Source organism: Lepidochelys olivacea (genome assembly GCF_965140295.1).
Source record: "Lepidochelys olivacea isolate rLepOli2 genome assembly, chromosome: 1".
In the NCBI taxonomy this organism is placed as follows: Eukaryota; Metazoa; Chordata; order Testudines; family Cheloniidae; genus Lepidochelys; species Lepidochelys olivacea.
Genome location: NC_140411.1, coordinates 166276523 through 166294418, shown reverse-complemented (window position 1 = coordinate 166294418; position 17896 = coordinate 166276523). Strand labels below are relative to the sequence as shown.

The 17896-nt window shown below is 40.0% G+C and overlaps 1 protein-coding gene across 1 annotated transcript; it reads left to right on the top strand.

Annotated features, from left to right (window-relative positions):
- Positions 1-1650: 1650 nt before the first annotated feature.
- LOC311519075 (uncharacterized protein) lies at positions 1651-17403 on the top strand (the record flags this gene model as incomplete). The annotated part of the gene is made up of 7 exons (XM_084625291.1): positions 1651-1819; positions 1984-2030; positions 4049-4160; positions 4783-4841; positions 5134-5249; positions 8522-8633; positions 17244-17403. The coding sequence occupies 7 exons, from the start codon at positions 1651-1653 to the stop codon at positions 17259-17261; spliced, it is 633 nt and encodes a 210-aa protein (XP_084481417.1). The 3' UTR covers positions 17262-17403.
- Between the last annotated feature and the right edge of the window lie 493 nt (positions 17404-17896).

The window sequence follows — 17896 nt, the reverse complement described above, 5'->3', positions numbered from 1 at the left end:
AAGAAGGGATACCAGTATATACTGACAGCCACAGATTATTTTACAAGATGGGTGGAAGCATTTCCCCTCTGAAATAAGTCAGCATATGAGGTGGGAAAGAAAATGTGCAAAGCTATTATTCGATTTGAATGTCCACAGTGGATACTGTCAGATTGCAGTTCTGAATTCAATAATAAAGTAAAAACTTATTTTTGAGGTGACTTTTTTTTATTATTTCTTCAACCACACTATCAAGTAACAAATAGTTGAGGGTGAATATTAGCTTCATTGCCCTTGTGGGGTTTTGGGTTTTTTTAATATAAATTGTTGCTGATGTTTTCTGAACACCCATTCTACTTTTTACAAACCCTGTGGTTGGTCACCCCATCAGGGTTGCTATAAACCTTTTTTTGGTGTCTTCTTACTCACCTCCCAAAAAAAACCCCACATATTATTCCAGGTAATAATACTAAAATATGGGATAGTAAACCACAGTAATTACAGCTAAAATCAATGGCAAATTGAGGAAGGAACATACATATAGACCTGTCCAAAGGCAAGTTTATGGTATAATTTATTTTCTTTCAGTTGACCTGGATATTTGCCAAAAAAAAAAAAATTGGATTAGAATGTAGTTTCACCAGACCATTCACAAACCAATAGATTTGATGGATTGGTTTGTGTTTTCATCCAAAGGTAATTTTAGGGTGGGAAAATTACAGTAGTAAAGGCAAGTAGAATGCATCATGCCAGAAGCTGCAAATTGGTTCTAAATCTTCAAAGTCAACTACATTGCAAGTCTTTTTACCATATCATATGTAAAATGAAAAATAATCATATCAATGCACTGTGGTGGTCTCCTCCTTATGCCTTTTTGATTCCATATAATCTGTATCAGTCAAGACATTGTTTACTTTTTTTCCTCACAAACTGATCAATCACCATTTGTTACAGAGCATTGCAGAAGTTGGCTGATAACACTGGAAGTAATTGGTATGAATTTCTTGATGACATTTTGTTTTTTTGTGATCTAAACCAAACATGACAACAAAAAGTCACCCTTTTGACTACTGTATGCCTTGGAAGTAAAATTTCTAGACCAAGTCTCAGAAAATTACACAGTAATTGTAGTTAAATACCATCAGCTTTTATGTAAAGAATCAAAGAATAACATATTCTCTTCATAAATCCCTTCTCCATTTGTTTACAAAGCCACCAATTTTCAAGGAACTCGCTGAACAATACTACAAAGAGTACAGCATAAATTTGAAATCTAGAAAGGATGCTGACATTGCACTGGCTTCTAGTAATATTTCTAAAGCACAAGAAATACACCAAATGCAGTATGCTAGAAGAAAGTTATAAATATGGGAACATAACATTTGAGGTTGGGGACTGTATTATGTTACTGAATGCGAGAAAGAGAACAAGAAAGGAAGGTCCGCTGCAACCTACCTATCATGGACCATACAAAATTACCATTTTTGTAGGTAAGAGTTAAACTGGAAACCATCCAGGGAAACTTTTAGAATCTGTGTATAGTATCTTCCACTTAAAATCCTTTAAAGAGCCACCAACATTAGGGTGCTGAAAACAGATCAGAGGAAAACATGGAAATGGAGACTGCTGTGGATGACATTGAGAAAAGTCCCCTCAGAAGAGATTGGAAAAATGGGTAGTGATGTACCTCACAAGCCTCATGATAGCAGAATGATCAACATGGAGGTTACGGACACGGAAGAAGAGGTGTGTGTAGGGGAAGAAGTTGCAAGCAATGATTCAAGTGGTGTTGATAACCTGCTTATGGAAGATGGGGAAGACAAACTATGGTTTCGCAAAGGTAAATTGCTTACTACACCTTTTTTATTTTATTTTTTAAAAAAAATAATCATTTACATTTATGAAGTACGTTAAAAAATTTAATGTGAAAATGACAGCATTCACTATGGTAAAACAGAAAAATGAAACTGTATTACCGTGCATGTAATATGTATTTTTTTCTAGTAAAACTTGTACGGACCCACAAGGTTACACTGAGACTGGAGGCCAAGGTGAGAAAAATCAGTTTGTATGACTTTTCATTTCATGGCCTGAAGCCAAGAAGCTGGCTGGGTGACTAGGTAAATTTCACTAGCAGTAAACTTGGGTGGTGACTGGATTGATTCATCAAATATTTTTGAAATTTTTAATGATTCTTTCATCTGTTGTAGGTTGTTAATACATATTTTTGTTATGTGATCGAGAAAGCAAGTGGAATGGTAGGCCACTTATTGTGATGCTACATGGAAATATCAATAATTAAACCATCAAATGAATATGTGGTAAAACATATTTAAGTCCAGATAGCCTAGACGTGTGAATATAAACCTCTCATTGAAGCATTTTGCTGTAGTTACTGCTGCCAAATATACTCAAAAGTATTTTGGAGTGTATATACCTGAGATACAATCCTTCTCATGTTGAAGGCCACCTTAGTTTTGCTACTCAGTTCAGTGAGGCCATGACTTCAACAGTGGTTTGGACACTGGTTAGTCAGCTTTCAAAGTAAGTCAGAGCACATGGTGGGTCTTAAAAATAAAAGGTTTTTAATCCATTTTATGTAACTTATTTGTAACGGTACCGATCTCTTCCATGTATGTATCTATGAACTACATCATGTTCTTCGTGTGTCACAAGGATTGATCCATTAAAAACTTGCTTGTATGTCAGCAGGCATGAGCCATCTTTTTGGTAGTTTCCACTAGCCTTCTGTCAGGCGGAGCAACACAAATGCCACTGAAGGTAAATGTTAACAAGTTTTCATGCCCAACATGGGCAAAGCACATTTTCATTAAGTCAGTTTAAACACTTTCTTAAGAAACAGTAAATACAATGCTATGTTGGGGAATGAGTAATAGTAAACGTACTGAAATTGGGAAATGCAGTATAATCTACATTGCATTGTTTGCTTCATTGCAAGTATAACTGCATTTTTAATTCTTCTTCCAATGAACACAGAGTGGAATTATGCAGCATGATATCTTATTGCTTCCTTTCAACGCATCAAATCAGTGGGTTATTGTGGTAAGATGTTTTCCATTGTTATGCTTTGGGATTGTCTACACTAAATGTAGTACTACATAACCGGATTCAAACACAACTATGTAGCAGTGATATAATTTCCTGTACTGTGGGCTTTCAATAAGTTTAACACATACAAATGGAATGTCAATGGAAGTCTTGAAATTCTGAGGGCTGCAGTTTAAAAAATTAAAATACTAGTGTGAATGTTATGTTGGTAATGTAAATTTAAAGAATATAGTCTAGTGTTTTAACCAAGAAATTCACACTGATTTTTCTCTTGTGTTAGTGAGACATTACAAATGAGAATATCTGCATGCAACATTTTGAAAAATCATTATAAAATTATCATATTACCAATAACGTGTATTTATACTTACAGATAACATTAATGGAAACAAAAGAATTGTTGTTTGACCCCTTGTGTGATGCGACAACATAGGAAAGAACCTTCCTGAGGAATTGGTGGTGGTCTTGTTTGTATTTTTTAGATACATTTATTGAAAATAGTGTTAGTGTGAAACTACATGTAAACTATGAAAATAAGTAAGAATGCTGAGAATAATATCTTCCTGATAGCTACAAAGAAAAATGGAAACAGAAGGTACTTGTACTCACTGTGCTTAATAATAGACATTGAGGGAACTTGTGCAATTTGAGCATGGCTAACTACTTCATTGAACGTGGGCACAAAACACTAGCATTTAGCGTGAGTGAGAAGGTGGTGTTAGTAACTTGGGCCATACCATGTCAAGATATATAAGACTGATACAATAATATGAAACCCAATGTTTATATATGAGCATTAAATCATTACAACCATTCATTAAATAGAAAAAGGATTAGTTCCGATGAAGTGAGCTGTAGCTCACGAAAGCTTATGCTCAAATAAATTTGTTAGTCTCTAAGGTGCCACAAGTACTCCTTTTTCTTTAAACATCTACAGTCACTGTAAGAAAAAGTGAAACCCACTTATACAGTCAGCTACTGTACTCCCTACAAATTTCAGATCCCTCATCTACCAAGTAACTGGAAAATCCACAATGGAACTCTGGAAAACATTGTGGAACACAAGAGACAAACTGATGGGCACAACTATGTGTGGACCACTCATCCTAAAGGTATTCAATAACAAATCTTCATTATTATTTGTTAATGATGTGTAATTATGATGGGTTTTCTAATTAGAAGTTATTAGTTTGCAGAAATGTATTTACAGCATAAAGACCTCAGTACTGTAGAAACCAGATGAGGTTCTAACTAGGTTTAGAAGAAAAATAGTAATTATTTTAATGAAAGAGTCAGGTAATAACTTTGTTACATATACCTAGTGAGCCCGTAGAATATGGGAAGATAACAGGAAGAGTGGAATAATGTTATATCACAAACAGTTATCTTAATACACCTACAGTGGGGTATATCACAGGTTTGGCTCTGCAATGATGACTCTGTATGAATAATTTCTTTAAGTACTGAAAAATGTGGAGGAGGGGGGGTAAATAGCTGATATTGATAGAGCAGTGAAATCTAAGTGGATGTCTTTATATCCGCCAGCAATAAACTAAGAGTTTGACAAACATAGATTAGGGTACTGATATAATTTAAAATGACCCCCCCCCCAAAAAAAAGAAATATTTGTAAACCAGTTAATTGAAATTGACTTTAAATAGAAATCTTGAGTTTATTCATTAGAGTTTTGGTCCTAACATAATTTTAGTACTGTACATTGTATTGACTTTTCAGAGAACATGGAGTACTGCAACTTTGTCACTTGCAAAAAAGAAAATGAAGGTTGCATGATGGTAAGAAACTAAAAATTTTGAGGAAAAAAACACCATATGTTGGAGCAGATAAGTAAGCAGAATGATTTATAGTACAAGAACAAAAGTCATGGCCTGAGATCTAGCCAGTTACATATAGACCCAACATAATAACCTGCCTTAGGATCAGGATTCTTGTAGTAATTCCACAGTAGTGAATATTTCCACCACTGCTGATAGCCATATCTTGGCTAATTATATTGTTCAAGGAATGTTTTTAAATTATATTTTAGCATTATTCTGTGATTTCATTTTCTCATCTATTACTTATCAGAAATCCAGTGTGACTCTTGTAAGAGGTGAGCACATCCCTCCTGCCTTCCAGAGGGAACCAATGAGGAGAACCCGATTAAGAGAGGAAAAAAATACTGCTGCAAAAAGTGTGCATAGGTCAGATGTTTACAAAAAATGTAATTTGTTTTGTGAAGAGAAATATTTTGGCTTTCCTGGAATAACACAACTGGAATATAAATGCGTAATAGAGAAGTTTAATTTCACTAAAGAAAAGTGTTAAGTGTATTTATAAACATGCTTAGATGCTTTTTTTTAAAAAAAATGTTGAAATGAAAAATAAGCAATTCTTGTGTACATACCTTGTTATAATAAAGCTTTTAAATTTTGAAAAATACCTCTTTGCCTACACTTACAGTGGCGATTTTGTCATACTCTGGTCCAGGGGTAGCTAATTGTGATGGACCATTGATACCCTCTTCGAATTTGCTATCCCTGGACCAGAGGATGACAAGAGTGAGAGGCAGCAAACTGTGTACTCAGCAATTCTGGATCTTGGTGTATGGAGATTGGAAAAAATAAGGGACTTTCCATGTAATAAAGGAACTGCTGGCAACCCTACCTATAATTCTCAGCATGCAGGAGCTGGGGCTGTCAGAGCCCTCCAGCAGGACTGAGGTCCCGCAGGACCTGCTTCCATAATAGTGGGAGTGGGTAAAATCTACTTTGTTGGGGAGGGGGGGAATTGGGTGTGTGTCGTCGTCCCCCCCCCCAAAAAAAAAAAAACCAAAAACCAAAACCAAAAACCCCAGCCTGTGGTAACTTGCAGGAAAACAAATAGAATTTCAGCAATGGAAAGCAAGCTTTCCACCTTTTTATTTTTTAAAAAAATAAATAAATGTTTTAATACTTTAAGCAAGGGATAGAAAGAGATTTGATGTCTATTATAACAGTGTTTATTTTAAAAAAAACTTTAAACATGGTTTAAGCAAAATTTGTTTTTTTAGTGGTAAAATTGTGTCTGAATTCTGTTCATATATATATTAAACAACCTTTTGTGTGTGGGTTTTTTGTTTTTTTTTTAGTAGCGGGGGGTGGGAAATCTAAGGTTTTCGTTAATGGGAGTAGGCTAAAAATGCAAGAAACAATGCAGGTGGGAGTGGGTACTGCAGGTGGGACAGGAGAAGAATTAAAAAATGATCCCATGCAAGGCTCTATTGTAACTCAAACGCCAAATATGGCAAGACAAGTGAGCGAAGGTAGCACTGCTTGATAGATTAACAGCTCATGCATGCTGTTGAAAATGATTATCCTCAGAAGAGTTCTGTGTAATCTCAAAAGCTTCTCTCTCGCCAGCAGAAGTTGGTCCAGTAAAAGATATTACCTCACCCACCTTCTCTCTCTAATATCCTCAGATATAAAGAGTTGTAGGGCTGAGAGTTATTGAAAGCAAATGAATCTCCTCTCTCTCTCTCTCATTCGCTCTCTCTAACTTTATGTGCCCTTCATTTTGTGTCTATGCCCAACATTTCATCCCACATTTGGGCATGTGCAGGTAGAGTAGTTAAGGAGAAGAAAGCTGCCCATAATGCAGGGATCATTTAACTAACCAGTATAAAATACGCACAAACACTGGCGTTCATGAATCATCACCATGTGGTGAGAGGACTGGGTGATGTTTGACCTGGCCCACAATGTCATTTATCTACCACAAGTGACCTGTCCCTATGAACCACCTCCATGGGCTGTGACAAGGGAGGCATGCATTGCCTCAGTCAGACTCACAAATTAGGAAGCCCTACCCCAGTAAGAAAGGGCCATGAGCAATCAAACATCAGCCACACTTACATGTCCTGGCTAAAGGATAGCACCTCAGTTTCATTGCTGCATGGGGCTGTTGAAACCATGTGTCCTTAAATGGATCAGTGAATCAAAGTCTACCCTCCTCAGACGTTCTTGTTAAACCCTGGATTTGTGCTGGAAATGGCCCACCTTGATTATCATACACATTGTAAGGAGAGTGGTCACTTTAGATAAGCTATTACCAGCAGGAGAGTGGGGTGGGAGGAGGTATTTTTTCATGCTTTGTGTGTATATAAAAAGATCTTCTACGCTTTCCACAGTATGCATCCGATGAAGTGAGCTGTAGCTCACGGAAGCTTATGCTCAAATAAATTGGTTAGTCTCTAAGGTGCCACAAGTCCTCCTTTTCTTTTTGCGAATACAGACTAACACGGCTGTTACTCTGAAAGTCTACTTGTATTGATTTTAGCACATAATATTGTGAAAACGCTATTGAAATCTAATGAGCTAGGCTAAACTGTCTTCTGGGGAAAACAGAACACGCTTGTGGGTAAAGCACAGGACAGGGATTCAGGAAGCACAGCTTTCAGTTCTCTCTGCCACAGCCTCCCCATGTGATCTCTGGTGAGTGACTAAGGTCTTAACTTGAGAGATGTTGCACACCCCAGATGTCACCTCTGAGGACAGGAACAGGCTTTTAATCTCTCCGATTTGTCCTTTCCTGTAATATGGGGCTAAAAATGATTCCCTGCTTCACAGGGGTGTTGTGAGATTTCATTTATTCACTCTTATGGTGTGTTATAAGATGGAAAGAGCTATAGAAATGCAGAATATCATTATTAACGTAAAAAAACTTTAGTCCGTGGGACTCTAGGGCAGACTTGCTAACACTAGATGTTGCTGTTGCTACAAATTGAGCCAAACTAGAAAAAGAGCATTAACAAAATTCTCTTTCAGACCCAGCCTTGATGAAAAACCTGCGATAATGCCTGGACAATAATACCACCAAGCAGTGATGCTTTATTCCTTTAGGCAGAATTCTGCCTGTTACGTACATACAACATCCCTTGCTGTCACTGGGAGAGGTACAGGTGTAGCTCAGGCTTAATGTCTGAGGAAAATAATTTTCTAAAGCAAACATGAGGAGGGGGGTGTCAGCAAATCTATCGCACAGTGCTGCCATCTGTTGTGTTTTTATCATGAATCTTGAGATATGTAGTGTTTTAGTTAAAGCCCTAGCTCCTGGTAGACCAGGGATTACTGGAGAATCTCAGCTTTCACTGGTTTTAAAACAGCATGTTCCTAGCTTTTACGGTATCAGAAAAAAATGTCACAAAAATGAGACATATGGGCACCCCAAAGTTCAGAAACCATCAAGCAAATTAAAAACAACCCCTCATTAATTATTTTTAAACAGCACTCCACTCATCTAGATACAATTATACAGTCAGGGCCTTACTCAATTTCCCCCTGCCTCTTTATGTGAAGTTTTTCAGGCAGCAGCAGGGGAGAGAAAACATTTTAAAAATGATGTTGTAAAATGTGATGGTAAAACCACAAAAATTGACTGATGAATTCAAGGGCAAGTTTAGAACCTGACTTTATTTTTATTTTTTACAACTGACTAGATTTCAAACTGACAGTATCTCTTCATCACCAGAATATTCCACTGAAAACTTTCCCAGGGATGTTTGCAGGAAGCCTGCACACTTTTCTTGCCTCAATCTTGCTGTTTTGCAGGTGAGCAGCCATGGTTTTATTCTAATTTAATTTATTAACTGCTAAAATTTTATTATAGAAGTGTTATTGAGTACTTATAATACTCCAGTTTATGTATATGTTACTGTAGAACTTTGTTGTAAAGGGAAAAATAATTAACAAAATATAGCCGGATGTTTCTAACTTTCTCAACAAAAATATCAAGACTGTAGTTCATTTAAGTTAATGTTTTAAAGCTTGTTAGACTCATTTAAAGGTAAGCCACAATGAAATATCTGGTTTTGTAAATTTGTTGTATGTGAAATGGTAAGTGTGAGCAATCATCTACAAAATCTGATGCACTATAAATGCAGGTAATTACATGCAATAATTTGGTAATTTGAATATTTTAGAAGTTGTGCATGAAAAAATAACTATAAAAACAACTGGTCTTGTATGAATAACAGCAATAAATACTGCTAGAGATGCCTGCAGGCAATGTGAACTGGTGGCTGAATTTATTACTTTGAACATTGATACCGGAGACCTGAATCTAGTGGGTGAAGCACTGGACTGGCACTCAGGCGAGCTGGGTTCTGTTTCTGGCTTTGCCACTGGCCCACTAGGTGACCTTGGGCGTGTCACTTCACCCCTTTATGCCTCAGTTTCCTTCTCTGTAAAATGGGGATGATACTGGCCTTCTTAGTGAAGCACTCTGAGTTCTACAGATGAAAAGTGTTAGATAAGAGATAGATATCATTATTCTCTTCTCACATGCACTGCTGTAAACTAGGTGTAGTTCCATAGAAGTCACTTGAGTTATGCCCATGTAAATAAAACTGTCCTCCTTTTTTTTTTTTTTTTTACACCAATCAGACTGGTAGCACTATTATTATTAGTAATTTGTTTTACCATAACACTTAGGAGCCCAGTCATGGACTAGGACTCCATTGTGCTAGATGCTGCTCAACACAGAACAAAGAGCTCACTATCTAAGTATGTGTGCTGTATCACTGCTGTTGGACGACAGGAAGATAAATCTATTTTTGAAAAACTAGCCTAGGAGTCTGGAGTGGTACCATGTGCAGTGAATTATTGGTCTTGGTCCATTTGCTAGCGAGCAGGTGTCTGTCACAAAAGCCACTTCAATTATGGCAGTCTCAGCAAAGAGGCCATTGTTTGAATGTGCATGAAAAATAAACTGCTCTCTGTGCCCTAGAGGTGGTTATGAGACACCTTGGCAGAGTAATGTTGCACAGCTGTTGCCATGTTGCGCCTGTTAGCAATCTGAAAAGGAGGACTTGTGACACCTTAGAGACTAACCAATTTATTAGAGCATAAGCTTTCGTGAGCTACAGCTTACTTCATCGGATGCATACAGTGGAAAATATAGTGGGGAGATTTTATATACACAGAGAATATGAAACAATGGGTGTTACCATGCACACTGTAACCAGAGTGATCGGCAAACCTGGTGGCTGAACTTTGTGACTTTGTCCTCACCCGTAACTATTTCACATTTGGGGACAATGTATACCTTCAAATCAGCAGCACTGCTATGGGTACCCGTGTGGCCCCACAGTATGCCAACATTTTATGGCTGACTTAGAACGACTCTTCCTCAGCTCTCGTCCCCTAATACCCCTACTCTACTTGCGCTATATTGATGACAACTTCATCATTTGGACCCATGAAAAAGAAGCCCTTGAGGAATTCCACCAAGATTTCAACAATTTCCATCCCACCATCAACCTCACAAGAGATCCACTTCCTGGACACTACGGTGCTAATAAGCAATGGTCACATAAACACCACCCTATACCGGAAACCTACTGACCGCCATTCCTACTTACATGCCTCCAGCTTTAATCCAGGACGCACAACACGATCCATTGTCTACAGCCAAGCTCTACGATACAACCACATTTGCTCCAACCCCTCAGACAGAGACAAACACCTACAAGATCTCTATCAAGAGTTCTTACAACTACAATACCCACCTGCTGAAGTGAAGAAATAGATTGACAGAGCCAGAAGAGTACCCAGAAGTTACCTACTCCAGGACAGGCCCAACAAAGAAGATAACAGAATGCCACTAGCCATCACCTTCAGCCCCCAACTAAAATCTCTCCAACGCATCATCAAGGATCTACAACCTATACTGAAGGACGACCCATCACTCTCACAGATCTTGGGAGACAGGCCAGTCCTTGCTTACAGACAGCCCCCCAACCTGAAGCAAATACTCATCAGCAACCACACAACAAAAACACTAACCCAGGAACCTATCCTTGCAACAAAGCCCGCTGCCAACTGTGTCCACATATCTATTCAGGGGACACCATCATAGGGCCTAATCACATTAGCCACACTATCAAAGGCTCGCTCACCTGCGCATCTACCAATGTGATATATGCCATCATGTGCCAGCAATGCCCCTCTGCCATGTACCTTGGCTAAACTGGACAGTCTTTACGTAAAAGAATAAATGGACACAAATCAGACGTCAAAAATTATAACATTCAAAAACCAGTCGGAGAACACTTCGATCTCTTTGGTCACTTGATTACAGACCTAAAAGTGGTAATTCTTCAAAAAAAACCAACCTTCAAAAACAGACTCCAACGAGAGACTGCTGAATTGGAATTAATTTGCAAACTGGATACTATTAACTCAGGCTTGAATAGAGACTGGGAGTGGATGAGTCATTACACAAGTAAAACTATTTCCCCTTGTTTATTTCCCCCCACCCTTCTGTTCTTGTCAACTGCTGGAAATGGCCCACCTTGATTATCAGTACAAAAGGTTCAACCCTCCTCTTTCCCCCCCGCCCCCCGCTCTCCTGCTGGTAATAGCTCACCTTAAGTGATCACTCTCGTTACAGTCTGTATGGTAACACCCATTGTTTCATGTTCTCTGTGTATATAAAATCTCCCCACTATATTTTCCACTGTATGCATCCGATGAAGTGAGCTGTAGCTCACGAAAGCTTATGCTGAAATAAACTGGTTAGTCTCTAAGGTGCCACAAGTACTCCTTTTCTTTTTGCAGATACAGACTAACACGGCTGCTACTGTACTCCTTTTCTTTTTACTCTGAAACCTGTTAGCAATCTAGCACTTTAAATGACTGGGAAGTGCATTTTAAAGGGGAAAAATATTTGTCATCCTTACATTTTAAATTTGGGCCGGATTCTGTTCTGAATCACACCAGTGTAAATCTGGAATATTCAAGTCAATAGTATCTCCAGGTATGGGCCCCAATCCTGCAAACTGCTCTGTGTGGGTGGATCTCTCTCCCTGCATGTAGCCCAATTGAAGTCAACCGTGTTCTGCACAGGTATAAGGATGCGTCCATATGAAACAGTTTGGCCTTAGACTGATATATCGGAGAGCATATATTAAGGATATATACTGAGATTGCATCTTGTTCATTACCACAAGAGGGAAACCAATACCAATAATATGACTTTTGTTTTTAACTGTGGAAGTTGTGGAATCATGTTTGTCCATTTCAAGTCTACTGAATATCTCCTTCCCTTTCCTTATAGCAGTTTTGCAGTTGAATCTTTCAACCTGGCATATGCAAAACACCAATGAACACTATTTCACATTCCATTTGTTAAATGTGGTGTGAAATTAATTTCCTGGATTTGTCTGGCTTGTCTGAATGGCATAAATAAAGCTGTTAACAGAAAGTTGTGATGGAGCTGACTGTGTTGTTTTCATAGTGGAATTAAACTGCTCATATACAAACAGGAAGAAACTTGTCTTGTCTCAAGCCTGGTAAAATAAAGACTCTTCCTCCTTATCTGGCTAAGTGTGAAAAATTAAATAATAATTTAGGAGTCATGGGCAAAAATATTCTTAGTTGTTTTTCCCTACCCCCAATAACAATAGCATTCAGATAATGTTCTGAAAACAGGGCTTTAGGCTTCAGCCCTTGTTGAGACATTTCATAATGCATTCTGGGCCAAATTCTGATCTCATTTATCCTACCATAAACCAAAGCAACTCTGCTGACTTCAGTAACTTAAATGACGTAATTGTTTTGTGCTGGTGTACCCGTACTAGTAGCCCTTATTCAGATTCTGAGTTGTGAACATTAATGCAACATAATTTACTCCTTTTCTTAACACAAGAACTAGAGGTTACCAAATGAAAGTAATAGGCAGCAGGTTTAAAACAAACAAACAAACAAACAAAAGGAAGTATTTCTTAGAATCATAGAATATTAGGGTTGGAAGAGACCTCAGGAGGTCATCTAGTCCAATCCCCTGCTCAAAGCAGAAAAACACCAACTAAATCACCCCAGCCAAGGCTTTGTCAAGCCGGGCCTTAGAAACCTCTAAGGAGGGAGATTCCACCACTTCCCTAGGTAACCCATTCCAGTGCTTCACCACCCTCCTAGTGAAATAATGTTTCCTAATATCCAACCTAGACCTCCCACACTGCAATTTGAGACCATTGCTTCTTGTTCTGTCATCTGCCACCACTGTGAACAGCATAGCTCCATCCTCTATGGAACGCCCCTTCTGGTTGTTGAAAGCTGCTGTCAAACCCCCCCTCACTCTTCTCTTCTGCAGACTAAATAACCCCAGATCCCTCAGCCTTTCCTCATAAGTCATGTGCCCCAGCCCCCTAATCATTTTTGTTGTCCTCCGCTGGACTGTCTCCAATTTGTCCACATCCCTTCTGTAGTGGGGGGACCAAAACTGGACACAATACTCCAGGTGTGGCTTCACCAGTGCCGAATAGAGGGGAATAATCACTTCCCTCAATCTGCTGGCAATCCGCCTACTAATACAGCCCAATATGCCGTTGGCCTTCTTGGCAACGAGGGCACACTGCAGACTCATATCCAGCTTCTCGTCCACTGTAATCCCTAGGTCCTTTTCTGCAGAACTACTGCCTAGCCGGTTGGTCCCCAGCCTGTAGCAGTGCATGGGCTTCTTCCTTCCTAAGTGTAGGACTCTGCACTTGTCCTTGTTGAACCTCATCTGATTTCTTTTGGCCCAATCCTCCAATTTGTCTAGGTCACTCTGGACCCTATCCCTACCCTCCAATGTATCTACCTCTCCCCCCAGCTTAGTGTCATCTGCGAATTTGCTGAGGGTGCAATTAATCCCATCATCCAGATCATTAATAAAGATGGTGAACAAAACTGGCCCCAGGACCGACCCCTGGGGCACTCCACTTGATACCAGCTGCCAACTAGACATCTAGCTGTTGATCACTACCCATTGAGCCCTACAATCTAGCCATCTTTCTGTCCACCTTATAGTCCATTCATCCAATCCATACTTTTTTAACTTGCTGGCAAGAATACTGTGGGAGACCGTATCAAAAGGTTTGCTAAAGTCAAGATATATCACATCCAATGCTTTCCCCATATCCACAGAGCCAGTTATCTCATCATAGAAAGCAATCAGGTTGGTCAGCCATGACTTACCCTTGGTGAATCCATGTTGACTGTTCCTGATCACCTTCCTCTCCTCCAAGTGCTTCAAAATGGATTCCTTGAGTGCCTGCTCCATGATTTTGCTGGGGACTGAAGTGAATCTGTCGTGCTGGGAGCTGGGGGGATTTGGCTCTGGTGCCTTTCTCTGTGTGATTCATGAGCGGGTCTGGGAGCATTCATGCAATATAGCTGGGTGTGGGTCTCTTTGCGGTTCCACTGAGTGATAACCTCCTGGAGGGGTTTGCTGCTGGTCACTAGCAAGGCATTGTGAGGGACAGCCCAGGCTGGAGAGAGTTAAGGGGGCACAGTGGTCCTATGGTCCCAGGTTGCACCCTGGGGATCCCGTCACAAATCTTCTAGGACCTCTATTCCTTCCCTCCACAAGTGCAGGAGAGAAAATCAGGGCAAAACTATGAAAAGCCACAGACTATTTTGTAGTCACAAACATGCCCTTGCATAATTATCTAAGCCTCTACATTTTTCTAGTAATATTTTAGGAGCATCTTATGACCTATTGGATCTTTTGCTACCATCCCCTTTGCCCCCTCACAACAGTTGTATTTTAAAAGGTTCTTCTTTGAAAGATTCTACTTGCTTGAGATAGATTCCTCATGATTAAAATGGGGAATGTGGTTGTAACTGGCTATATCTCTCAGATGAGTTGCAGCCTTTAAATTACATCTTTTGAAGATAGCCTTCCAAGCAACCCCACACCTCCATTTCTCCCCTCCCTCAACTACTGTTTTAGTCCCCAGTCCTGTATACACTGGTGCATGTAGTTAGCTCTAAGCACAGGAGTATTCACATTGCCTTCCAGTGGGGCTACTCACATGAGCAAAGTAATGCATGTGCATAAGTGTTTGCAGGATCAGGTGCATAAAGGAGCTGGCTGGGTTAAAAATAATAGGCCATTTTATCCCTAGTTTAACTTCACTGACATTAATGGAGTTACACCAAGAATGAATTTGACCCGGTACATTAAAAAACAACCCTTCTCCTCACATCCCAATTTCCTTATCTATATTGATGGCATCATAAAAATTGGAAGCATTTACTTTTACTAATTTACTTTTCCCCGTGTATGCAGCTTGGACAATGAAGCTAAGCTACCAGGGCAATTTGCATCCCTCTGCACCAGCAGGCTCTGCTCTGCCCCAGGAAGGAGCCCCCAATGGGTTGTATGGAGTGATGTTGTAGCTGTGTCGGTTCCAGGATATTAGGGAGACAAGGTGGGTGAGAAACACCACCGGCCACCCTTGGGGAAGACAAGGTGGGTGAGGTAATGTCTTTTATTGGACCAACTTCTGTTGGTGAGAGAAGAAGAGCTTCAGGTTATGAAGAAAAGCTCTGTGTATCTCAAAAGCCCGATAAAATACATTACCTCACCCATCTTGTCTCCCCCAAGGGTGGCAGGTGGTGGTTCTCCTTAGAGCCATTGAGGATGTGCCAGGGGAGCTCTACAGAGTCCAGAATCGATGCATTTCCCAGTGCCTCAGCCATCCCCAATCACCTGGTGTTGAGGCTGCGCTGCCTAGTTGCTGGCCACCAGCAGGGCAGGACTTGCAGGAGCCTTCTTCTGCCACTTTCCCCTCAAGTCTGACTAGGTACTGCTCTGTGCCCGGGGGTTATTCTGGCATAACCTAGGACTGAATCTAGGTCAGTGTTTTCATTTTGTTTCTAGTCAGTTCTGCTTTCTGGCTGTCATGACTAACACCACTTTGTTGTGTATGGATTGTAAACGCTCCAGATGAATGTTCACACTTAAGCAAAACAGATTTTATGTAAACAATTAAAAAACAAAACATTTCTATCACAATTAGACTTAGAAAAACATCTCTATGTAGGTTTTTGTTTCTAAACCAAGCTTTAAGTTAGCATCTGAGCTGCCTGACAGGAACCCTTAACGTTTCAGGAGGTGCTTTGCTACCATTCTCTTCCCTCCCCCCCTGCCCCCCCCCCGCACTTTTCCCCTGTCTGTCCCGTTCTGTGCTGCCAAGGTGGTCTAATAGTGTAAGGGGGCCCCACTGCCAACTCACCAATTTAGTTCTGTGTGTCCCTGCCGCAATTGTAAATCCCCAGCCCTCAAATAGCTCCCAGTGCAGCCCTCTGTGCTGTTTGCCAGCATTCAGACTGGCAATAATATTTACAATACCTACTCACTCGTGTGGAATAGATCTCTAACTATCAAATGTTGTGGAGTTGAAAAAAGAAAACTCTAGTATCTCGGACTCATGACTGCTTTGACAAGATCTATAGTTATAATTGTGAGTCATATCATTGTGAGCTGACTCTATGGTTAGGCTGAGGTAATAGCCAAGACATGGGATTAAGAGAACATCATGGGATTAAGCTGTAAAATTCCACTACTCTCTAAATCAGGTTTGGAAAGAATTAAGACACCAGAGATATTTTTGGTGGAAAATTATTGCAGAGCTCTGTGGGCAGCATAATGTACCTTTAGAGTACATAGAGAATAATAATAAAGGAGACTTATTAATAATCAGAGACTGCTGTAGTGTTCCTGAGCAAAGTGTACATCTTTCTGCATAGCTGTGTGTGCAAAATGTCACGTCTAACCAACCCCATCAGCCACTACAAGCAAATGCAGGATTGTCTTGGCCGGTGCTGTGTTGCTTAGCAACACTTCGAAGCAGCATGCTACACATCATGCACAGAGTTGCCTACTGCGTTGTACCGGGGCTGATTTCAATGATTTTTTTTAACTGTAAAAATATTAATTTGCAGCTCACAAATAGAAACAGCACCAAGGCATTATGAGGTGATGTCCCTTCTTGAAGTGGGCATGCACAGCTCTTGTTGCCTTTAACAGGAATCACAGGTAGCCCCGGGCTAAATTTAGCCCTATGTATATAGAATGTGAGTGTAATTCATGAGATACAAGTTCTTTTCGTGCTGAGGTGGAGCACACTTTGGAGATAATAAATAAAGAGGATGACGTATGAAAACAGCTCTCAACGTGATGTGGTGCAGATTATGTGATATTAAATGAATGAACATTCAAATATATTTTTAAATAGCCCTTTTTTGCCCTAGATGCACAAATCCTGGTGAGATGTTCCACGTGTTCTTATATAAATGGCAGGGAGGCACACACAGGATTTTGGTGTGTTTTGGGGATTTATAGCATCCCAGAAGGGAGCTGCTAACAAAATTCCATTTATTGTTGCTCAGATCAGTTCCTGCTTCTGATGCGTACGAATCAAGTGGAGGAGACTGTCTAAGAAACCCTATGCTGCTGGAGTGCCTCGTAATGAGATTGCATAACATCACGGTTCCATGGCCAAAAGAGGAAATCCAATCTGATTTCACGAGAAACTGAGGTATTGGTGTGTAAAGGCCAACAGCAGAGGCCTGTTCTTAAGGGGTGCAGAGAAACTGATGTTAGTAGAAATTTCAGGTGCTCAGCCCTCAAGATCAGCTGCTACTTTGTCCTAGGGCTGTAAAGGGACATCTCCCTGGGAATTGTACAGTGTGCAACAGGATCTTGAATAATACTGAAACCTCTGGGTACAGAATACACTTCACTGGACAAATCATTACTGAAGGTCTCTCCAGGTAGTAGAGGAAAGGCTGACACAGAGAGCTGATTAAGCTCAGCAGATCATTTCTGGAATTTGGGCCTTGAGGTTTTCTTCTTCACATTAGACAACTGACTTGGAACATGGGGAGGATAATGCTTAAGCCAAACAAGGAGGGAAGCAAGAGGTGGGCTCCTTGAGACGCTGTTTCATCAAAATACACAAGGATTTGTGAGATATACAGTTGCACATCAAGAATGCATTATGCACACAACACACCAAAACTCTGCTTTTCATTTACACTTG